Below are 25,794 nucleotides of genomic sequence, written 5' to 3'. Positions count from 1 at the left end.
ACTTAAACTAATAAGTATATATATAATATATATATATATATATATAAGAAACAAAGGTAGGTTTATAACAGTAAATATATCAGAAATTCTCGTTTCAAAGCAGTTAAATCCACGGTTTGAAATTTTAACTTCAGTTTTAGTTTCGTTTTTATGTTTTGGAAACAGTTTTTATATTTTCAACTTAACGTTAAAAAAACACACGAATAACAGCAAATTCGTTCTTATTTCATCACTAGTTTATATTCAAGCAAAACTTAAAATATCGACGGGAGAGTATGAAATATTTCGGAACAAAGAACTCTTTTTTTTTTTTTTTTTGTTTCTTTTACTCGGCATCGGACTTTCTTCGATGAAAAGAAGGATAAAATAGTTATGGCTCTATCGAATGACCGAGGTATACGTTTTACTATAACTATTTACTGAGAGTATTGCGTACTGGAATTACGTTCTCTATAAAAAGAAGTGGAATGCTGCTATTTGAATGTGGAGGAGTTCCACCTGACAAAAGTAATCAGTCAACAGTAAAAATCACAAGGAGTAATATTTAAAGGAGCAGTGACTTCTAATGTTATTTACCACCACGCGAAGATCTGTAGTTTTCTCTTGTATTTAACTTACAATTACGCACGCAGTGTTCAGTATAGTTGTCACAATGATTTTTTTCTTTTTTGCCATAGTTATTTTATCAGTTTTCTTTTGATATGTAGTTTAAAATTTAAGAAATTCAAAGTATTAGATTTTCATAGCGCCCCGGTGTTGGTTCATGTCTAGAAGTTAATATTTTTATTGTAATACATCGGATGTCTATATGCATAATTTTAGAAACTTTCAAGGAATTGCCTCTTCCTTCCGATACATGCATGTATGTTGTGTGTGTGTGTATAATATGTGCTCAGCAATCCTCACAATTATTGTAAAACAATATATTACAATGCTCTTGATAAAAATAAAGTTTTTACTAGGACAGTAAATCGAAGTTTTTTCCTTATTTTAAACATTTTGAGGGTATGGAAATAAGTTGATGGAAATTAAAGTTGAAGACATGCATGTATTTGTGTGTGTGTGTATAATATGGCTCTATATGGTTCAGCGGTAAGTTTACTGAATTGCAACGCTAAAATCCGTGGTTCGTTTTTCGTTGTGGACAGAGTGTAGCTTTGCACGACGAAAATAATAACAGCAAAACTTTTTTTTTATCACACTCGTCTTCAAAAAGCTGTTCTAAAATTCTTAAACTTGCTGTCTCATTTGTTTTTGTGAGTGTCTTTGCGATTCCTTATATCTTCCCGACAGTGATAGGATTTCCAACGTCACTGTTTTTCCATAAATATAGGAGGACGTTACAATGAGAAATTTTGTCTGAATAATTGTTGTACCGCAAACTACGTCAAAATGCCATGAAAAAGTTACGCATGCGCTTATGTAGCTATGGTAATAGTCGTTCTTTATCAGCACTTCTACACAATTACAATATCCCTTATTAAACTTGATATTTTTATCAATAAACAGTTATGAACTTGCATGGGCATTATTACACTGTATACGTTACTTTGCTACATAACCGCAAGGTTATTCAAACGAGTGTTACTCGTGAAAACGTTTGTCTTTACTGGGATCTATGATACATAGGTTTTACAATACTTGTGTCTGTCTACTGTTTAGTTACGAAACTGATTACAAGTATCAGTTACATCTTATTAGTTTTATTCGAAATCTCATTTTGTGTAAAGTAAGTGTCTCTTAGTAATATTCCTTCACTATTATATTGATATATAGTTTTGTATTTTGTTATACTAGCGACACCTTTTAATAATTATCTTAATGATCTTATAGCGTTACTTTCATGAATAATTACGAGCGAAATGTTAATATTAGGCCTGTAGCTACATCTCCTTCCTGGATACTTATATACATTATTATGAAAGCGAGTAAAAAAAAGTTTTTAATCATACATTTCGTAAAGTCCACAGTAAACATCATCTTAGGATTTTCAGTATCGAATAGTGAGCACTGTCAGCCTGTGGGTTATATCGATTTAAACCAGAAATGTATATCGTTGTGTTAGAATATGTGAGATTATATATATATATATATATAGTTAGTTGAAATTAAACGTTTTAATGGACCAGTGAAGTTACCTATTTCCTGGGGGACAGCGATCAAATTGAATAAGTGTGTTTATTACAGGGTTGACTGGTTCGTTTCCTCTTCATGGCGTTTTGACTTTGCCTAGATTTCATCAGTTGCTGTTTGTAAAGTAGACATAAAAACAAAACCAGGGCAAAGTTTCTATAACTTTCGTTCTACTAAGTGTACGTATATTTCATTGCTTCAATGTATTTCCTGCTTAAACATCTTGGACGTATGATATCAGCACCTTTTTGAAGAAAAAAAGCGAAATTTGATGTATTAGTATTCAAAAGAAAAACTGGGCCACATTTTTTTAGAAATATGCAAGACAACAAATAAGTTTACCTTGCTAATCTTCTGTCACAAAGATGACATTTTATTTGTTATACGTTTTCTGCACTCACGATAATAACGTAGGTGAAATAAGTATATGAATAAAATAAGTTACTTGTAAACATGTCGTATTCTCTTCTTGAAAGAATGTCGCTTTTACTGTAATCTACGGGCCTTTGTTTAACTTGTAGTTTAATAGGTCACGTCGTTTAATAGCTAATGTGTATGAGAAGCCGTGACAGTCACAAGCTTTCGTGGTGCACCAGTCCTGAAAGCTGCCTCAATAAAGCGCGGTCTGGACCGCATTTGTTAATAGCGCTGAAGTTTTAGAGGCAGCTCAAAAGTGACGACGTTTCGGTATCTGTTATTGTTTCGTGTCAGTTTTATTCTAGTGATAGTATTGTTTAAAGGCGACCTCTATTTTCATCTACGTACATTTTGAAAAGTTAAACCTTTGGTTCGTTTCAAATTGTGAACGAAAGTTCAGCTTAACGCGGTCACGGGTGTATTCTTTACCTTCAGTAGTTTACAGCTATCGTCGTCTGTAGTTGGGAGGCCAGGCTTCGTTTTTTATTTCATTATAATGCCCAGTTAAACCGAAATGATGGATTTTCTAGTATTAATTAGTTACTTAAAGTAAACTATCCCACTAGGATTAGTTTTCTGTCTATGAGAAATCGAATTTAACCAATACAAAATTACTAGTCTTCTATCTGTATCTCTAGAGATCTTATGCCATACTCACCGGATGGACCTGGATATGAAGATGTTAACCAATGATATTTGGGTATGTTAAAATGTGAGTTTCTTGTAATACAAAGTTAAGTAGTAACCCAGAATTGTGATGTTGGAATCTTTCCAAGTTTACCTTAGCTGCTTCCAAATATAAGGACTTATGTACAGAAAACAAGCTTATGTTTCATGTTTACATAATTGAGTAAATATTTGGTAAAGATAAAATTATTTATTTTTCCCTTTATGTGAATGAAAGGTAAGGAGCTAAAACTAGAATTGTTTAAAAGGTATGTTGTGTTATGTAACACTCCCTTCCAAAAGTCATTAGAAATGTTGCCTAATATCGTAATTTCCACAGATATTTCTTCTCTTCTCTACTGTTCCATAATTCAGGTTCACGGATTGAAAGGGGGAAACAAACTTCGGTCACAGTACCAGTATTTCATATGCATAGTGGTTTGAAAACGTGATATAAAAAGTTGAAGACAGGAAATAGCTTTTATCGCCTTTCCATTTTGTATGAAGCGTTGAGAAAGTAATATCTGTTATTTAGTTTTACTATCCTTTATTTCGCTTTGTTAGCCACAGGATCTTTTATGCTGTTCAAGATTGCATATTTTGTAATACGTGATAAGTATCTGTTTCTTCTGGCAAAAATGAATCTTGGCCAAAAGGATGGTTCTCAATAGCTTTTTTAAGAATTATTATTAAACCTTTCCAGTTTGTTACTTAGATTCGGGTGCTTCTTGGTGTTACTAGTTCGTTGTTTATTTGCTGTTTCAGTTCAAAACTTGTAAACCAACACTTTGACAGGATTTTTTAAGCTTTATGTATTTGATCTTTTATTATTCAGGAATATTTCATAACACTCTATTAGTCTTAGATATCATATTAGTATTATTACCGAAGCTCTTCCTAATGATGTTTTTCAACTGCACAATTATATTTTAACTTCATAATTATTTAATAGATGACGCCTTATTGCATCTCGTACATACAGGCTTAGTAACAAATGATCCAAAAAGTGAAGAATATTTTAGTAAATACATTTATTTATCAACTCTGGAATGAACTTTTATAATCTTAGATATGTTTTGTAATATTTATCCACTTGAACTTACTCATATAGGTGAATTTTCAACTGCACACTAAGAAAACCCCTGATTATTTCAGTATTTTTTGTCACCCGATCTGGGTGTTGCCTCAGTTATTGTTGACGTCAACAAGTCTTGCTAGCGTTTATTTCCTTGTCAGTTTTACAAAACAAGAATCTGAATGTTCATTGATTTTCATGCGTTTTTTGGAATAAAGTCAAGCTTAGTTTAAAGCAGTTTAACTAACCGGGAAATGCAGTGTACTTGTGCGATGTTAACGTACATATAATGAAGCCGGAATTACAAGTTTGACAAAACGAAAATGATAAATTTCTAGTTTAATTTAGTTTTTAAATATTTTTTTTTCTGACGGGAAGCCTAACATGATTTTAGAAATACAAACTGGAACGATGAAATATCGACATCAATTACAGTCAGTAATTCATTTATGTTTCTATCCATTCGTCTAAATATCTAACCGCTTTCAAAAGAAAAAAAAAACGATTACAGTTATGCAGAGAAAAATGCAATTTAAAAGGTGATAAATTTTCCATAACTTCAGTGAGTCTTTTAAACAACTACGCACAAGAAAGTTTGAATAAATTACATTAACTTATTACATAAAAATAAACATAGCCTACTAGTTCGTAATCAGAAAGATAGCGAGGTACTTATATAAACGTTGTAATAAATTAAATAATTGTAGGGGGTACTTCTACCCTTATTATGCTGTGTTGAAATTAATTTTCTCTGCATACACGCGCTCATACACTTGTACATAGACAGTTAACATTATATACTGGGAGCCGTAGAGCTTTAGAAGTTATTAAAAAAGCAAAATTGAACATCATCGATTCAAGCAGCGTTGTTACATTTTTTCGTAAGGTGTCTTTGTATTAAGACAGTTGAGTATTTTAATGAATGCGAATCGATGGGACTTGCCATGGTAACTGTTTCTATATGGAAGGGGGGGGGACCCGTTTGTGGCTCGACTTGGGGAACTGGTTTAACAGCAGACAAAAGTATAGTTCGGGCCATTATATGACCCGCACAAAGAGTAAAATCAAAAAGGAAAGTATAAAACTTGAATAATTTATACGTAAGAAGATCATTCAATACTAAACGCCAGAAACCCCGACTTTCTGCAGAACCTCGCGTGCCTTTATTGAGTAAGATGGAATGCAAGTGGTAATTATTAGATTTCGGGTCAATTTTCAGCTAGCATCATGATGGTTTGTTAGTTTTTGCGGTGCATTTACTCGTTTGGATGAGATGGCAAACGGGGAAGTCGTTATGTGAGGGTGGGATGGGAAACTTCCATCCAGTTTTAAGCTTTGTTCGTACTGGCTGTTTAACTGTAGATTTTAAATGTGACCCCTAAGGAAGTTGCATCAATTTTTGTTGTTGTTTGTTTCAGGAGTGAGAAAAGGACGTGTCAGAACCGGTCTCATAAGGTGTATGTTCTTTTAGGAAAACATTTCTTCGTATCTCATGACAGCCTCTAAACTTCGTTGTCTTTGGAAAATAATCTTAAGGATATAGAGGGGGGAAAGTGGGGAGTGGAGTGAGGAGCTTTCATGGCTTCAACCTGTTCAGAATCAATAATAATCTTCCGTGAATAATTTTTACTTCAAAACAGTAAGTGGATTTTGCGGAAAACTGGTATATGTTTACAAGCACTGGGAAAAATACGGTTTTGATAATTAATATAATGCTCGAAAAGCCAAAAAGAATGGTTTTTTAACATAGATGCCGATTTCCTTTTGTGAATGAAATGTATTTGTTTTGAAAGCAAAGCCACATAAAACTATCTGCTGTGTCCACCGCAGAGAATCGAACCCCCGGATTTTAACATTGTAAGTCTGTAAACTTGCCGATGTCCCAGAAATATGTACTTGTTTCGAAGCTTTTAGTGACAGGGTAAACATGTATATTACCTCCCATATGTTTAGTTGTTAAATATATAGAATCATTTTTACAGATCCGTTATCGGAGAAGCATGAAAATTTCATAATGTTACCTTAAGGGTAGTAGCAGATTTAATATCATAATAACTAAAATAATGTAAACTTCTTCAGGATATATAAAACAAGACCCGTGGAGTACTTATTTTTATTTTTTGCTATGTAAAACATTATAATTGACTTATATTCAAAATGTTAAATAACTTAAAGTAGCACTGTGTATATTGCGAGTGCGTTTGATAACTTTATAGAATGGCTCTGAGTTTTGTTTGTTTTTTCCAAGTACAAACTTTTAGCTTATAATTCTGTCATCTTTTGACCGATTTAAGATCTAATTTTAGTTTTCAACTCAGGAGGTTAAACCCTTTCGACTGATATATTTCACCACGCCCAAGGTCCCTTAGAGTAATTTACTGTACTACTGCCTAAAATAATTTCAATTTGAGGGTAGGCTTGTAGAGATCTTGATGAGTAATAAAGTTAAATCGGGTATACGCGAGCCCCACCCTTGGTATTGCTGGCGTACAAAAATATAGTTTATAGAAAGGAAAAAAAAAAAAAACGTTCTCATAGATTAATTTACTCTAATCCTGCCTAAAAGTATTTCAAGTGCCACGGCTATTGAAGATTCTCTCTTGTTTGTTTTGAGACAATGAGAAAGAATCGCCTGTAACTTTAAATGAAGTTCTGAAGGAAGCCGTTCTTGACGTACACTTTCATATAACAAACCAAAAAATGTAGTCACTTAATTTATTCAGTTTATTGACACTGCAGGAGAAAAAAAAGTGCAAATTCCACATTTTACACTTTTTCAAATATAAAAATACTGGTTTATTAATTAGAAGTGTGTAATTGAAATGTACTTGATTTTGTTATACTCTTGGACAGCAAAGTATTTTCAAATGTTGAAGCTGTTTATAGTGATTTATTGACACGATTTTGAAAAATTTTAAATATTCGTCTCCTTTCATTATTTTTATTCGTGGTTCTTCGCCTAGCAAAATGTTAAAACCGTGTTCTTGTTTTTTTGCTAGAACTGTAAACGTCTGTAGCTAAAAACTTGGACTGTGATAGTAATTATTGGAAACTGTTTTGATGTAGGATACCTTTCTTCAGGTATAAACAAGTAACAATTATGAAATTAACTACTAGGAATACATAAGAGTTAATTTGTTTTAAACAGAAAAAATAAATGGCGCAATATGCGTGATTTGCCAATATATTAACTACCGAAACGTTTCCATAAGGCTAATTAATATCTACCGTATTTAGTCAAAAAATTGAATGCATGACTATGTTTAGTCGAATCATAATATTCCTTTGTACTACAATAGTAAGTTATAATAATGTTTTAACTACAATATCTCGGAAAAAAATTATAAATATAACTTTTGTATTCATCCGCAATGTGAAATATAATCCAAAAATCGTCAGTGCCCTTTATAAATGTCCATTTTATTATATATTTACACGCAGTGTCGTCTGCAATATATATAACTTACTACCATCGTGATTTAAAGGTGATTTTTTTCTCTAAATGTCCGATGTGTTAATTTGTGTGTGTGTGTGTATACACACTATTTTTTAAGGAATTTTTTATAAGCTATAATATTTATACAAACAATTAAATTGTAGGTATAAAACTGAAGAATAAAAAACAGCTTAAAGCAGCACTCTGTATGTTATTGGACTTTGTATTTATTCATAAATTTATTTTCTTATTTTTATTTTTGTTTTGTGGTTTTAAGGTGTTGCATGCTGAAGACAATGAAAACACTCGCGAGTCACCGTGTTGAGATATATACTGTGCGCAGTTTAACCAATATTTCGTTTTATAAATGTGAAACTCGTAATGTTTTGTGTAGCGCTTTTCTTTCAGGCAGTTTAAAAAATATAAATAACGAAATGCAAAATTTAGTTTTCATAATTACCAGTACTACTATCTTCAACTTGATTCATGGAAGTCAAACCAGTATCGTGCTATACAGAATTAAGTTATTTAAAGTTTGTTTTTTGTGAGTAATGCTTTTCGTGACAGAACCCAGTCATATGATTTGTTATTATTATTTTATGCTGTACGCAAGTTGTAAGTAAGTTAGCCATTTCCAGTTGCGACGTTGCTGGGGTCAAAAAGCTATTTTTACTTTACAATCGTTCCTTACAAATCCTTGTAACAGCCTAACACCAAAAACATTTTGTATTTGGACCATCATCATTTCTGAAGTGACAGCTGTGTGAGGTAACTATACTATTTCAACCGACCAATCAAGTCAGGCGTTGTTATATGCATGAGAATTGAGAAACATCACGCCAGTAATAGAAAAAAAAGCGTATGCTGAGTAGGCAGGATGTTTTATTTTTGCTTTTAAATCAAGTTGTACTGATAAGCGGTGTGTTTTTGTTATATTATTTCTAAATCCCCTACGATTCACAATTGCATGGTTTCTTAGATTTTAGTTTGTGTTACCAAAGAAACCTTAGAAGGAAAGAATCGACCAATTAATGAGGCCTGCTGTCCTTTAGTTCGAAAAGTGTATAGGTAAGGATATGATAAAAGTAGGATATTATCCTTTTATTTTATCTTGCCCCCTGGTGGTTCAGCGATAAGCGGAGCACTTATAACAGTAAAAATAGGAGCTCAATATTCGCGGTGGGCACAGTGCAAATATCCCATTATGTTACTTTGCGTTTAAACACAAATAAATATTTTGATCTTACCACTTAGATCGCACTAATTAAGCCAAGTTCTAAAAGTCAGTCACTGTAGCTTTAATATTAGTGACGTAAGAACGTCATTGCTTAATGTATGAAGTGGTTCAGTTAAATTTATTTAACTTTTAAGTCACATTGTTTTTAGTACGTTTCCCACTGCGTCAACAATTCAGGAGTACAGACTTAGTATATACTTCACATGCTCTATCAAATGTATATATGTGTGTGGTGTGTGTCGTAAAGATGCTAGCACGTTCTGTTAGACGTGTCACTGCTCAATGATTGTCGATTCATGAACAGATTATTAATTAAATGAAATTGTTTGGTTAATCTGTAAACACTGACTGTATTAGGGGCCAATTGGTAGTTCTTTTTTTGCTTTCGAGGTCAAACTCCTTGAACAGGATTATTCGAAAAAAAGGTTCGAGATATCGATTTGTGAAAATCTAAAGCCTTTTACTCCTGCTGGAATGTTTTCCGTAAGTTGAAAATAGGTCAAGTTTATTTGAAAGTCGATAACTGAGTTTGTTATTCGTACATTTTGATTCTTCTCACAAAATTTTGAATATTATCTCGATAAATAAATATATTTATTAAATGCATGTTATTTTTAGCTGTGGCATAATGCCTCATAAAATGGCTCCGAGTTTTGTTTTTCACGTGCAAACTTTTAGCTGATAGATCTATCATCACTTGACCGATTTGAGATCTAGTTTTCGACTCGGGTCAAACCCTTTCGATTGATGTAATTGACCACGGCCAAGGTCTAATAGATTAATTTACTCTAATTCTGCCTAAAACTAAAAGAATTTCAATTTGAGCGTATGCTGTTAGAGATCCTGACGAGTAATCAAATCGAATCGGCATACACGCGCTCCACGCTTGATATTGCTGGCGCCCCAAAATATAGCTTATAAAAAAGGAAAAAAAGGTTTCGTAGATTAGTTTACTTTAATCCTACCTAAACAAATTTCAAGTACCGCGGCTATTGAGGATTCCCTCTTGTTTAGTATATAACATGTAGTTCTAGACCGTTTGAATGTATCAGTGTTGCGCTTGCGTACGGAGATGTGAATCTAACAGTACATACACACACGATATGAAGCACTTGATGTTTCACATTTGCAACTGTATGTGTGTCAGTCTTTCAGAGAGCTGAAAAAGCTGAATACAAGCTCGGTTGTTTTCTTTGCATGTGCCTTTATCGCGGGGCCACCACCGACTGCTCCAAAGTCCATTGACCTCCCAACGCTTATTAGCGCCCGTGGCGAACACTGTGACTGAGTGAAAGGTGCGTGAATCGTGTGACGGTAGTGTAGCGGCCGTCAGACCGAGAACACCTCCATTCCCAACTGCCCATGTGCTTGGATGATGCAGTAAAGCTGATGAAACTGAAATCTCTATGTCAAAGGCGTGCAATAACCAGTAACCATACATCACCTTTACTGTGACGTCATGCATAAACCTAAGCGAAGCTAACCAGTATTTGAAAGACAGAAGAAATTTATTTATTTGCAGGAGTCAGATCCGGTTATGAATAGATGCACGCTCCGATCCAAGGTTGTATCTAACATATGAATTATGTTACAGATGAAGTTCCAATTTTTTGTATGTAGCTAAACAGGTTTATCGATTTTAGAAAGATATTTACATTGAAATTAATATTTCAAATATCTAGTTTTGTGAGAAATTATGTTGTGAGAAGTCATTGCCGGTTTGTATTAACAATATATTTGTGCGTGTACCAGCCAGAAAGTTTAGAAATTAAATCGGGCTTTTCACGTTTGTTCATTTAAGCATAAATCTGTGTAATGGCGTATCTGCGCCGTGTCCACCGTAGGGATCGAATCCCGAATTGTAGCACTATATTCCACAACAAACCGCTGCTCCACCGTCGGGCTTTGTTTTTTTTAAGACTCCAGGAACTCGAGGGCAGTTTCATTACTGATTGTGATTTTATGTTTGATATGTAGTTACTTAATCGGAAACATTTCTCCAGAACAACTGACATTTATATATTTCCCAGAAGCAGTTTGTAAACTCGTTATTACTAAAGTACAAGCTTATGTTTAACATAGTCTCTCTCTGTGTATATATATAGGTGTGTGTAGCACATATTCATTTTACTTATAAGAAACCTAATGGGCCAAATTTTGACCTTATATTACGATTTATCCAGTAAATCAAATTAATATGACTTTGGTTGATTAAATAAATCAAACTGGCTGTTCATGAGCAGATAAAAAGTTTCAATGTAGAACGGCTATTTTCAACTCAGTAGGCGAATTTTCTGACCGTCAAGTACGTGGTATTTCCCGTTGCTAAATGTTTTTCCTTCTTAAGCTTGGGTACCCACATTTATTTCTCCGAATTTTTTTGTTCCCTGCACGAGCAAGAAAGTAATTTTTGTTTTTCTTGTAACATGTGAGAAACCCATGCTGTCTTGTTTTTGTTTTTTGTTTTTTTTTCCTACCACCTTGAATGAATTGTCACGAATCAATATAGATGTGAAATATTGTGCGTAAAGTTGTGTGATGATGTGAATTTTGAACAGTATTCTTCTGGTCACAAAGTAAGAAATAAAACTTTCAGAAGCAATCGAAAGAGAGAAAAAAAATAGGATCTTACTGCTGGCAGATCACCATCTTTTCTTTTTTTGTTCAGTATATTTCTTGTAATAGTTAAACTAGCACATAATAAGGTTGTTTACGTAGGCTAAAATAGCAGTAATACTTGTTTCCACTTTTTTCTTTTTTTTTCAGAACTTGGAACTTTAATAAAAATCCTTCTGGGTTTGTCTGCATAAATAGTCAATTATAATTCAAGTGGTACAAGTGTCAGGCTCAAGTAATATTTAAGTACCAAGCGAGTAATATATATTCATAGTTTTCAACAGTTTAATACTCTGTCTTGTTCTCTTCCTCCGTTCACGCGTTTGCAGTCATTACATATTTTCAAAAATGTTTTTAAATCGTTGCCATTTCAGCCGATCGTTTGATTGTTATATTATTCACTGGGTATTACTATCATATCAATTATTATTGTTGCAAGACTTAGACTCTCTCGAAACTTGGAATGTTAACGCTAGGCTCAAAAGTTGCTTTCATTTTAAAATTTATACCAAAATATTTGTTTGTAGAGGGTCATTGCTTTTTATTGTGTGTTGCCGCGTTCACTGAACCTAAAATAACTAAGGGGTTGGTACTATAGTTATTTTTACAGTAACTCTTTAAGAGATCTAAACTGTAATACGTTAAAATCTATGCCTAAGAAACATAATTATTGCTGTCAATTGAAAATATTTTTATTATATTATGTCCTCGAAACAAGCTCGTGATGAATCGATATATTATGAATAACGATGTTATTTCTGTTTATTTAGCTTTGTATAGTTTGTAATGCAGATTTTTCCAGAAGGCTAAATGTTAGTAGTTCAACCTTTCGCTTCGTACTTATTCGATACTTTCATTGACCTGTATTACATGCAGCGAAAAGTATTAATTAACAAAGACACCAAGTTCAAATTAGTGTTATTTGAATGTTTTTTTTTTAATAAACCTAATTATCATTTTTCACTCAAGTACGTAATGATTATAATAAAGCCTGAAGCTTTGTGAAACTAACTGGACTTTGGTAGATGTTTTGTGTGAGTTTTGAATGTCTTTGTGTAACGAAAATTGGGTGATAACTGAACTAAATAGTGGTTGAACGGTATTGATAACTTTATTTGTACGAAGGAAAGTTTTAAGTACTTAGAATTTTGTTAGTTATACATGATTGAAAGTGGATATTTCATCTAAATTAAAGGCAGGGAAATAAAAGTAACATCGCATTAGAAAGTACATTTCTTGCGTGAAAATTTTAGCAGTTAGAGGGTACGCGGGTTACTTTAATTCCACGTAAGAACGAAAATGGACAATAAACTTATGACGAAGAAAGAGGTTGTGTGTGTGTGTGCTCTGGAATATATAAATTCGCACCATTAAAGGTTACCTTTGAAATAACGTCAGTGATTGGATACCTTTCGTAGAATCACATCTAGTTCATCAGTTTCCAAATTTAGTTTAACAGCTTGCAGCGGCACTTGCTAAGAATGTATTTCTCCGCTGACACACCACTCGAATGTAATGTATATGTTTGTATGGATATCTATGTTGATTCTACTCTTGCACATATAATTGATAAAGTATTTCTTTGAAAAACGTCACGAGTTGTTTACTTTCTCTTTAACGTAAGTAACTTATACAATTGTAATCGTTTCTGTTTACAAGATTTTGCATAACGAAAATGTTATGTTTATATTGAATGTTTTGTTTTTGAATAACGCTGTAGTATTTCATAGTAAACTGCTTTTATTGTTCAGTAACATAGCGTCGAGATGGCCTCGCTCTTGCTGAGTTGGCGTTTTGTCAGAGTAGCTTGCAAGTTCCTGCGTTCTTTTAGCATTGAGTGGGCTTATACCTAGAAAAGCGACAAGGAAACGGACCAACGCATCGACGTCCGCTCGATTCCTTCATTAGGTAGTTCTTTTCTCCTTGCGTGATATTGCAGCCAATGCCATGCGTATAACTTAAGTTTTGACGGTCTAGATAAAGCTAACAAGCATAAACCAAACTACTGTTGCTTAGGCCGGAAATAAAATAAAATTGAATATTGATAGAAGCTACGAAAGTACAATAGCGGACAATCAATTGCAAAACTTTCAGATTGAAAATTGAAGGAATACATATTGATCGACGGAGCTAAGGTAGCCTTGTGAATATAGGCGTACATCTGTCACTGTTGTAAAGGCGTAGTTACATCTTAAATCGTTCACGTTGAACGGCCTTCTCTACCGAGAAAACACATTTAATAAGTGTCTGTAATATTCCATGCGCTATGTGATTTCCTAACTATCAACACCAATAAAAACAGACTGCGGGGAAATTCACATAAACGTGAGTTATTTGTCTAGCTGTTCTGTTCTGAAGTTACATTTACAGGAAATATTTTATTTTTCTTAACTTAAAATACAAGATACCTGTTTCGAGAAAGTCGCTTGGCAACTGAGAGTATTAATGAAAATGTATTGTCTTTAGTTTTAGTAGTTTACAAGAAGTCTGTGGTGTTGATGAATTTCCGTGTTGATAGAAATATTTCAAGTGTTTTTAGAGGCGTTTATTGTCGATGCTGATATTAGGGATGTCTCCTTCAAAACCCTGTTGAGTCTTTTTTACATTCGTATGTTAAGGGACTGAACTGGGCTACATGTTGGTCACGAACTAGTGGTTCGGGAGAAAAGTTTCATTTTTATGAATTCGTTTAACTTTGAAGATTGTGCAACTAGTGTCTTGAGTGGAATTACTAGTAATATTAAAGCATATATTGACAGCGTCAGACGGTGACAGGTATAAACTATGAAAGGGTAACAGAAAGGGGCAATAAAGTATTAATAGGCTTTATTTTTCTTAGTGTTCGACATTATCATTAAAATTGACTTGCCGTATGTTTTCTTTATAATAAATTAACTAATAACAGTTTATTAAGTTACATATTTTGGTATTTAAGTTTCATTGTTCAATACAAGTACAAGCTGCAATTTAAACGTGAAAGTTGGAAAGCATTGGAACCAATAGGCTAACATTTATGATAAATAACATCACTCAAACTGCATTTGTTGTTGTTGTTGTCGTTGTATTTTGTTTCCAGGTCTTCCTAATTTGTCCATTTCCGATTCCAAATCAGAGGTGTGTGTTAGTGTTGAAATACTATTTCGTGTATATCTATATGCTATTTTTACACACCTCTGATTTGGAATCTGAAATGGACAAATTAAGTGGAATGTGAAAAAAAATATAAAATTATCAACTCAGTTGTTAGCTTGCTGGTTTACAATTCATAAGATGAAGTGTAGTTATAAATTATAAACATTTACGATATTTGCATTAATCAGAATATTTTATATAAACTCAAATTCCACCAATCACCCAAATTTATCATTCTGTACTCATTTTATTATCTTGGTAGACATTCACTACTACAGCTCCTTTGAGTGTTGGATTGCATATTTTGTAATTTTTACTTTAGAACTATATATTACTTTTAATAATTATTTTCAGTAAGCTTAATTACTTATGATTTTGTTTATGATGTAAAAATTCTCAACAAAAAATCTGAAAAGAGTGATGAGCATTTATATTTTATATTCAATTTAGTAAATTAAAAATCAAAAATTTCTTATGCAGGATTAACGTTGCCATTAATAACAAAGGTACACTGCAGTTTTGGATTTTGTAGCATGCAAGTGATGCATCAAATAATGATTATTTGTTCATCTTTAATAGTTTTTAAATCCTGCATGACCTGTAGAAGTAATTGTACTGAACTGTTGGTTTTAGTAATATTTTACTTTGATTTGTGCTGTTCACAAAGGAAACTGATTTTTTTTCTAACACTCAAAACCGAAATTATTAAGTCTTATAAACTTGATTGTTTTGAATGCTCTTTTTATTAGTTTAATTTCTAAGTTTCAGCTTCATATTAGTGTTGATTTTAGTGAATATAAATATAAATATTTACCTTTTCATAATCTACTATTTTAATTTGTGCTTCTGTTTTCAGAGTAGCAGTTTGAATTAGGAAATGCATTATGATGATACAATAGTATTTCCTTCATGACTTCTATATTCCATTCTTGGTTGACAGCCCAGAATTTCTGCAATAATTTTGTCCAGTAGTAACTAGACAGAAACTTTGTTTCAGGTGCTGCAAATAAGCTGCACAACTTAGGTGAGCAAAAAATAAATCAAAATGTTTAACAGATTTCAAGTTCAATTTGTTTAGAATTAATGTATTGAGTACAAAATTATTTTTATATGTATATTTTGGATGTATTTGAATGGAAACTAAAAGGTTAAAGTTTTGGTAGCAGTTTCATTATTTTCTCTGGAGACTTGAAGCTTGTTCAAATGTTTTTTTTTATAATTAGTCAACAAAAGTGGATATTTTAAATGGCAGATGGTTAAAAGTTTCACTTCATTCATATCTTTGGTTGGCCACATGTCACTGACCTAACTGACTAGTTGGCCATTTATTTAATATAAATTATTGGTCAGTTAGGTTTGACCTTTTCATTTCACACTATATTGTGTGATATAAGCTGCTAGTAACTAACTTCTTTGAAAATTAGTTATGTAATGCATAGTTAAACTTTTCTCATAGAAAACAGTTGAAATGTGCATTATGTATCTGTTTAATAACTGAAGAATTTCATTAACAACATTGTATTGAAACTTAGTTGTTTAATTACCCTTTTTTTCCTTCTGTTAAGAAACTTTGCTTTTTGTTTGTTTTTAATTTTTTGGAAACCTATTTTAGCAGTTTATGCATTTTTTTAAATGTAAAACAGTAAAATGCTTTGGAGATTGTACTTCAAGTTAAACTTTTAGGTTCATCACTTTTTCTAAGCTGTTTGTTTAATTATATTATAGCATCAGAAATTAGCATACTAAAATATCTTTTAATTTTACTACAGGTACCTTTTTTTCATTTGTTTTTTAAGGAATTGAAGCCAACACCAACTGCAACCATTGACTTGCAACTCGGAATTTCACCCCAAGGTGGCCCACCTGCCACTGCATGGTCTCCACACATGGACAAAAAGAAGCCACTTAAAAGACCACGTATGGATAATCTTCCAAGTAAGCTATCTCATCTTTTTCTAATCATTATATGAACCTACAATGAAAGTCTGATTTCATCAGTTTGGATGGAAAATTAACATGTGGAAGATGAACATGTTAACCAATTCCTGTTGGGTATGCCTTTTTTTATAATCAGTATTGGTTTGATTATAATTTGAATTATGTCATTGAAAAAGTTTGCATTCACCCAAAACTTTATTCCTTGTGCTTATATTTTGCTTAAATCTTTACAAATGTCTTAACTTGTGAAATCTTAAAAGTTTATTTAGAAATTTTATCTACAAATCTGATTTTTAAAGTTGAGAAAGAAATAGTTGTAACAATAAATTTAGTTTAAAATGTTTTTTAATGGCAGAGTCTATAGTAATCAGAAAGCTGTATTTACATAAAATTGCTTAATTCTGAACTTGCACCTTCTAATCTTAAGGTTATATCTGAGCATTTATTCCCATTTCTAGTTGGTGCACGTGGTCCTATAGCCAATGGCCCCCTGCACACTAGACCCCTGGTGGCACTTCTGGATGGTCGAGACTGTTCTATCGAGATGCCCATCCTAAAGGATGTGGCAACAGTTGCATTCTGTGATGCTCAGTCCACCCAAGAGATTCATGAAAAGGTAAACAAGAACTTTTATTTGTGTAAAATTCTTTTCTTAAAGTAATCTTTTTTATATATTTGATTCCCTGTTACTTCATGTCTAATTTCATCAGCAAATCTTTACATCAGAGAGTTATGGAAATGAGTGTTAACAATTATCATTTGAAAGATAGTAGTCAGTAGGTGTCTTGTCTAAAAACAGAACCTGGGTCTTGAAAACACAACACCTTCTTTGTACATAGTGAATGTATTTAAACACATTGTAATAGTGGCCTAATATTTTTACAAATTTGAAATAGAAATGTTTAGGATCAAAATTTTCTTTAGTTTAGGTTTTGGTGTTTTAGGTTTTTAATTGAAAAATTGATTTTTTTTATCATTCAAGGTATAGACTGACCCATCAAAAAAAAAAAATTATTTATTATTTTGTTTATCTTCTGGAATTCTAATTTCAGAACATTTCTTCTGTGTTTATGCTGCATAAAAGAATTGTTTGTGATATCCTTTTCTGATTATTGTTATTATATGTTCCTTGTGGAACTAAATGAATGAGAATACAAAAGACATACTATTGTGATATGCTTTGTTTTCCAAGCAATCTAGTCTGCAATTAGAAACATGACACTGGGTAACAATAAAAAAATTTTTTTCTCTGATACTAGAAAAAATGCAACTATTTCGGAGTAATTTGATGATGTTGATTCTAAAAATCATGTTAAAAATTATGATCACCTCTAGCTTATTGAGTTATGATAGATTTATTCAAAATATTCTTTTATTTATTCATTGAAAATTGCATTTAAAAAAGCAATGTATTATTTACTGAAAATACATTTCATCATGGTGTTATTTTTTATTTATTTAAATAAAATATCTGAATGACTTGTTCCTTTTGTGTATGTTCTCAATTTCATGCTGTAAGAATCAACAGAAATCTCCCATCGTCCTTGATATCAGCATTCCATTGTAGAAATATCTTAGTGGAAACACTGACTATGCTCACTGCACTTAGATCATTTGAAAAGAAATCTAAATGAGAGTGTAAGAATTGCATCTTTAGTGACTTCCTAGACCTCATTTCCCTGTAGTTTTCGAGCAAATCGTTAATTGTCACAGCATAGATTTCATTTCTGCAATTTCCTAAGAGTTTTTGACAACTGATTTGAATGATTTCTTTCTGATTGTGTACTGTTTCAAAATTATTATCTATCATCACTTCCCGATTCTGTGGTCAAACAAATTTATCTCCTTTCATTTTTGATTCACTTATTTTTTGGAAACTTGTTAGACAGATATCTGAAACAATTACAATCTTTGTTCATTATCTTTACAAAATTCTTCATGAGTCACAGTTTAATATGAAGTGGGGGCAGAAACACATTTTGAGGATTTGCTAAAGGTTCATACTCTATATTATGTTTCCCTGGTACATAATTCTCTCTCATTGGCCTTTCCTTCTATTTGAAATGATTTTTATCATCTCATCTGTCCCAGAAACACAAAAAGTAACAATGTTTGGTACAGCCACTCTGCAGGCTTAACAGGATTGCAATACGTGCATCTTTTAGATTACCACATATGTTCCACCTATGATGGCCTCAAGTATAATCTGCATGCTTTGAAAAGTTTCTTTCATGTTCACAGCATGAGCAACAGGAATCGAGGGTTTAGTGTTCCCTTTGTGCTTTCATACTAACTTCAGATGAGTCGATAGAAAGTCTCCATTCTTGAGAATGATGTTCAGTACCTAATTCTTCCATTAGTGCATCAACATTTGTGCAGAAACACAAAAGTATCTTGCATGCTGTAGTGAGATGCAAGACTTTGATGGTGACTTCAATAAATTGAAACTCTTATTCCTAAAGCTAATAAATTCCATTGCTGTAAATGAGAGCCAAGAAGTTCCTCATGATGCTTTGATAAAGAGACAAGTCATGAATCAGGTAATTTAGCTCTTCTTGTGTGATCAGATGAGGCATGTTATGCTGAGGTGTTACAGGAACAGAATTACTAAATGAAAAGGATGAAGATGATTCATTATGTTGTTTGCAGGATAACTCTTCTATTTCCCGATTCATTGGTAGATATGGCACTGGAAGACCATCCCCATGAGGTACTGGTTTCATTGCAGATGCAATCAGTATCTGGATATTTAATGTATTGTTTAGTTTTGCCCGATTATCCAGAAACATTAGTCATGCAAAAATAAGTCAGTTAGATGATCTTTGGGCTTACGCTATATCATGGAAACTGCAAGTGGCATACTTTCTCTCTTCTTATTCAGCCACGATGTCAGGACAGATGTGCAAACTGTAGAGCACACATGTGGAGCCCAATGTTTTTCTTGGTCACCAATTTTACATACAAAATTGTGGTAGTTAGCTATCTTTACCTTGTGTGTGATGTTTTTTTCCTTGTTTAACTGAAATTTATTTTCCACAAATGTAGCAGAAACTGTTTGGGTGATTTTTGCACTTTTGGACTTTACTTGAACTGAATTGAAGGCAGCCAGCATTTCAAATGATTTTCTAAAAAATATAAAAGAATTTATGTTTACAAAACTAAAGCTTAACAGATTTTGAAAAACAATTTTTTGAAGAATTTGATTATATTAGGGATATGATGCAAGAAAGAAGATTGGACTGTGTTTTGATAGTGAGCAAGGTGAAGTGACCAACTGAGTGAATGAGAGGTGTCTAATTCTGCCTTTTTTATGCTCATTCAAAGGACTTCTCAAATGTTCTAGCAAACTGAGCACTTGAGGGTTTTTTGATTCCTGTGCAGAGCAGGTGAGCATGGGAATGAAGCAAAAGTGGTTCAAATCACTACAATTATATTGAGAACAAATAGCATATATGAACAGTATATTTGGAATTTTACACAGTATAATACAGTCAATGTTTGAATTTATCAAAAGTGTATGCCTTTTACCCATTAAAGTGGGCAAGTAAACTTAATTTCACAACATAAATTTATTGTACTGAGTTGATTGCATGGTATTTCACCTAATGCTGATAAAATATTGAGATGTTACAATAACTAAAATATAAAGGTGTTGAACAAATTCTGACTACATTTCTGAAATCAGCACCATCAAATTTCTAGAGTTTTCTCCATTAGCAAATTTTTGTTGTCCAGGCTATTGCATAATTAAAGGTTTATTTTCTGTTATATTTTTGAAAAACCTGTACATTTTATTTTAATATAAACAATAAACAAATGCAGTTAGAATGTGATAATCAGAAAATTTAAAGAATTGTCTAAAGTTGCTGTAAGGAAAAAAAATTGAGATCAACATTTTGGTGTAATAGCCTTATTATACGTGTTCCAAATTTGTAAGTTTAAGAATGTTTTAGTTGTTAGTTTTCAAGGTAACAACATGTCTTTTTAGCTATGAAAAAACAAAGCTCATTGTTAATAAATATATTTCAATTGTACTGCAAACTTAGAACAACTCACATTATGGAAAGAAACCTATAGCCAGCATGTATTATTGATTCAAATAATAGCTCCATTGCTTCAGTAAATCCTTTTTTTTAAATGGTTGTGTGGTGAAAAGTATTTGTACAACCAAGATGCAATACACTTTAATTGAAGAAATGTATTTTAGATTTTGGATTGTTTTTCAGGAGTATCATATTTGTATAACTGGACATCATCAAGCCTACCTTGAGTTTCACTGAAATATGACATTTAATATTAAAATATTAATTGGTGATTATAGTACCTCCAGCAGCCCTAAAAATCTTAAGAATTGCTTTTTTTTAATACCTCTCTAAAACTTACATTTATTCTATTTCCGGTGGTCTTGGGATGTTGATCTGATGATGATTGCAACTTTGACCTGGTGTAATTAACTGGTGGTTTCATGGATGTGGATTGAGCAGGAAATCCTTTAGGTAAGATTGATGTTTTTTATAATAACATTTTCAGAAAACCACCAGATGTAAAGTTAAAACATCATCATCAGCATCCACATCTCCAGACAGATGGTAACTAATCTGGTTTAATCAGGTAAGATAGGCCATGCATAGCCTATTGGTTGGCATGTAATACTGTAGCTTAACTCTTTAAACTCATAATTTTTTGCATATTCTGCCAGAATTATTTTCATGATGTCATAATGATTATCACCATATTTTATAAAACTGAATTATTCCAAATTTTGTGGATATTAACATCGTTTGGATTAGTTTTCAGCCAAAGAGACATAAAAGTTGTTGGACTCTGTCATTGTCTGATGGGTAAATCGGGATTTTTGGCCATGTGCTGGCAGTGTCTGCACAGGTTTAATGGGTTTAAGGTTTGAAGTTGCTGAATACACTGCACTTCCAGTTATGGGTTTGTTATAATTGTAACAGTCAATCTAGTTTCAAAAAGCCAGATATTGTCCTTGTTGGAGTGGGTGTTGCTGGCTGAATTACTAAATCTGAATCCTTGGGGTCTTTTGCCTGGTTATTTAGCCCATGTGTGCATAAAATGTCATTAAGGTTGATAAATACCAGTTTCGTATCAGCTAATAATAATAATTGTTCTATTATTAAAATACTTTCATTTCAAAGTATAATATTGAACTTAACATTTGCTCTAATTCTCCCTAATATATTTTTGAAAATATTACCACCTTTTTACCTAAAGACTAAATTTGTCCATAAAAATATTCTTTCTGGCTAGAAAGCCTGTAACCAGTTTATTGATCATAGAAATGGTCAGCTGGAATGGTTGGATGCTATCTAAATAATTGACAATTTATTATTTAAAAAATATATAACTATTCCATGAACAAAATTTAAAAAAGAATTGATAGACAAAGATCATTTTCATTTGATCATAGTTTCAGGCTATTGTTCCATATATTAGTCTCATACAAGCTGTGAAATCTTTTGTGGATTTTATAAAATTGCAACTAGAATTTCTAAGTTTACTTAATCTGTTTTCTCTATCTTATCAACATCCACAAAAAGTTTGATTGGTGCCTTTCCATTTCTGTTAAAGCAATAGATAGCAGTTGAATTCACCCCCACAATGATATGTATTTTGTGATGTAATCAATTCACCCCCACAATGATATGTATTTTGTGATGTAATCAATTCTCCTGTACTACAATGAAAAATATTTTTTCTTCCATAATAATTGTGCATAATGGGTGCAAAAATTAAAAAAGTCCCATAAAAATAAACTTGTTTTTTTTCCATAAAAGTCAAGCTTACCAACATTTAAGAAGCTTCATATAGGCCTAATTTTTGCTTACAAAATTAATATTCTAAGATATTTTTTGTTACTGCTTTACATTATTTTGCAAGAAACTTTCACCACTTTGTATACTGGAAAGAACAAAGAGCTTTACAAGAATAATAGGCATGCAAAGAGAAATTTAGTAACATGCAGTAAACATGAGTTACTGAACTTAAATCCCATGTTGTAATTGGTTTCTTTCACAAACTAACAGAGATTAAGTTGGAATAGTCATTTCTATTTGTGGAGGATATAACTGGGGGTTAGTAACCAAAGATCACATGATATAATACAGTTACTACTATAATAAAAATAAACTCTCCATTTTCTTTTCTCTATATTGTAGTAGTTTTATTAGTTACAAATAACATATTCATTAAAGGTGGATGTTAAAAAATGTTATTATATTCATCTAGAAACCTTACAGAAAGTAATTTGGCATAGTTACTTGTATGTTACAATGATGAGCACTTCATGTTCAATTTCTTCATATTCTGATAAGTCGTTTGGGTGAAATGTTGATCTCATTATTATGTTTCCATTACAGCACTTTTAGCAATTACTTTGTATTTTCAGATTTTATATTGCAGTATAGCTACATTTTTGTTACCTGTGTCTTCTAGACTAGCAATTAGTAATATCTATGATAACTGTTACTGTCATTGTGATATATGAAATCTCGATTACAATATTACAAACTATATGTAGTATAATTCTTTACTAAGTGATTTCCATACTTTTACAACAGTTACATTGGCTCAATGTGTCACATTCTTAGTTTTCTATGATCTTAACAGTAAGAAAGATTGATTAACATGCATTTAACTTAGCTTGCACAACACATGTTTTTGAAAGAAGTACAAAATACATTGTAAGTTGTGGTGGAGTACAATACTTTTAACAAAGAAATCTATATGTCAAGCACATAGAGATAGTGCTGAACTTTAGGATTTTTGGTACTTCTCCACACAGAAGAGTTGTCCTGAATTAGCTCTCCTCACAGAGATTTTCACTCCTCCATTAATTTTGCACTAACTTGTTGAAAAATGTCAAAGTTTAAAACTATAGGAAAATAACAAACCATTGTGTAGTCCTCTCTTGAGAGTGTAGATCCATTTAGAATGAAAGAAGGATTTATTGATGGTTTGTGTTTTTTACTAAGTCATTCTAGAATTCCAAACTTTTATACCATCATATTATAAATTTATAATCTACAATAAAATATGGTTTCAATTCCAACTTGGATGCATTAACACTAGATCTAGGCCTACATTCAGTTTGGTTCATTTGACATTTTTACTTGAGAAATTCAATGGAGATTTAATTAACTAATTTGGCAACATGCTGTTGAGTCTTGTGAAGTTTTAGATCTAGAACTTGTATGTAGTATTTATCAGCTATACTTTCATTAAGTTTTATGCATTGTCATGTTGTCCACTGAAAACATAAAACTGTTGAAGAAGTGGTTCACATACCCTTAGTAAATGCCTAAATCACAGGCTATAAGCATTTATTATAAAACAGTAAAATGGGTAATTGGTATCAATCCATAAATTACTGACCTACAGTGTAAAAGAGCTAAAAATGTTTCCCTGAGCCTTTAAGCTCAAAACTGTGAACTTTTGGACCATTTATTTTTAAAATCTCTGCAATATGGAAGACTATGTTATAAAAATGAACTCTCCAACAAAACCTTCACTCCTCTCAGCAGAACTTATGAGCACTGGGGATAAGTTGCTAGATAATTCAGCTCTATATACACTATATATATGCTAGATAATTTAGCTCTATATACATGACCAAAAGCAACAATTGCCATATTACTTAAAAGTTCTTGCAACTAAAAATATCAGTTTGGCAAACTTTGTTATTGCAGGTGGGTTACTGAATGAAGTAGGCATTGTCTTTATGCAAAAATAAATATGTTAGAGATGGGTTTTGGAATGTGAACACTAGGTTGAATGGTGCAATACAAGGAAGAAAACAATTGCATACAGCAATGAAGTTGGTTATTTGACGGACTGTGTCAGATTTTGGTCATAAGTACATTTTACAAAACTGCACAAAACCAACAGTAGACAAGACTGATAAGAACTACGCTGGACAAAAGCTGAAAAAAAAGATAGATTTCAACTGTGTAAAAACCAAGATAAGATAGTTAGATACAAAGATCCAAGCATGCAAGTCAGTGGTTTTCAAAATGTGTTGAGGCAAGTTGCTAGGATGTCACAAGAGTTTCGCCAAAGGAAGAATAATTAAGAATGTACAGTATTTTTTTAAGAGTTCTTTTAATATGGTAGCAGGGGTGTTGCACAAATCTTGGTAAGTGAAAAAAGTTTGGATACCACTGATGTAAGTAATTATAGAGAACAAAGAAATTCTCTAACTTCAATAACCAATCATACACAAGGTTACAAAATGTGAAAGTCAGACATGTAAACATCATCATATACAAAACTGCAGCCAAACAATACCACAAGGACGTAGATATAAGTTCAAGGTTAGTGTCCATTAAAGAAAATTTTATATACTTAAGGAATAGATTTATAGAAGTGAAGAACTTGCTGACAACTCAATATTGGAAATATTAAACAAATTTTGAATATCATAAAGTTGTGAAAGAACAGGTATGAAAGTCAGGTCTGTCACAAATTGAATTTTTATTTATACACAATCATAATAAAAAAACCTATAGAAGTTACAATCACATTCAACATATAGTTTATTAATTAATGATATTTTAATTGTTAGATAATGTTTTGACAACAAAGATTTTCTTATTTAACTATTTAATGGATGTTTAAAAGTATTACATTATGTATAAGTACCTGATAAATCTTAAATATTATCAGGTATGCATGTGTGTGTTTGTGTGCGTGTTATTGTATGTTATTTATAATCATATTTTGAAATAGTAACAAGTCTAGTTATATAACTTATTTGGAAAGGTTTAAATGGGCTTTACAGTAGTAATACTGATTACATACCTAAAGGGAGTGTGCATTTCTGAGCTGATTTTTTACCTTGTCTCATTATTCATGTCAAATTACCAATTTATTAGGCATAGAATTGGGTGGATTGTACAGAATCAAATGTGAGTGCTTTGTCTTGTCTCTGACTACAAAAAAGTTCCTTGTAAAAATTATCGAATGAATGAATACAATCTTAAAGACATGCCTACAAAGTGTCCAGTAGTGTCTGCTAGTTTCTCTGTGATTCTTTAAGTCCTATTTTTACATATGTTGCATGTGTGTGTGTGTGTGTGTGTGTGTGTGTGTGTATATATATATATATATATATATATATATACA

General features: G+C 32.1%; 1 protein-coding gene across 9 annotated transcripts in view; it reads left to right on the top strand.

Moving 5' to 3' along the window:
- Nucleotides 1-25,794, top strand: part of LOC106468099 (C-terminal-binding protein-like) — a 49,843-nt gene that overhangs the window by 9,995 nt on the left and 14,054 nt on the right. For 2 of the 9 annotated variants that reach the window (XM_013928512.2, XM_013928507.2), the window contains 3 exons: nt 15,569-15,736; nt 16,482-16,647; nt 17,109-17,266. In XM_013928512.2, coding sequence (XP_013783966.1) covers nt 16,599-16,647; nt 17,109-17,266 — 207 coding nt within the window. In that variant the 5' untranslated portion in view covers nt 15,569-15,736; nt 16,482-16,598. Of the gene's footprint in view, nt 1-2,785; nt 3,251-10,065; nt 10,529-13,468; nt 13,489-13,570; nt 13,906-15,568; nt 15,737-16,481; nt 16,648-17,108; nt 17,267-21,134; nt 21,147-25,794 lie in introns of those variants that run through there. The other 7 variants (XM_013928509.2, XM_013928504.2, XM_022396399.1 and 4 more) reach the window with 6 other exon arrangements.

The sequence above is a fragment of the Limulus polyphemus genome, unplaced genomic scaffold (genome assembly GCF_000517525.1).
Source record: "Limulus polyphemus unplaced genomic scaffold, Limulus_polyphemus-2.1.2 Scaffold2872, whole genome shotgun sequence".
Classification (NCBI taxonomy): domain Eukaryota; kingdom Metazoa; phylum Arthropoda; class Merostomata; order Xiphosura; family Limulidae; genus Limulus; species Limulus polyphemus.
The sequence above is the reverse complement of the archived record's forward strand: the minus strand, read 5'-3'. Positions and strand labels throughout refer to the sequence as shown.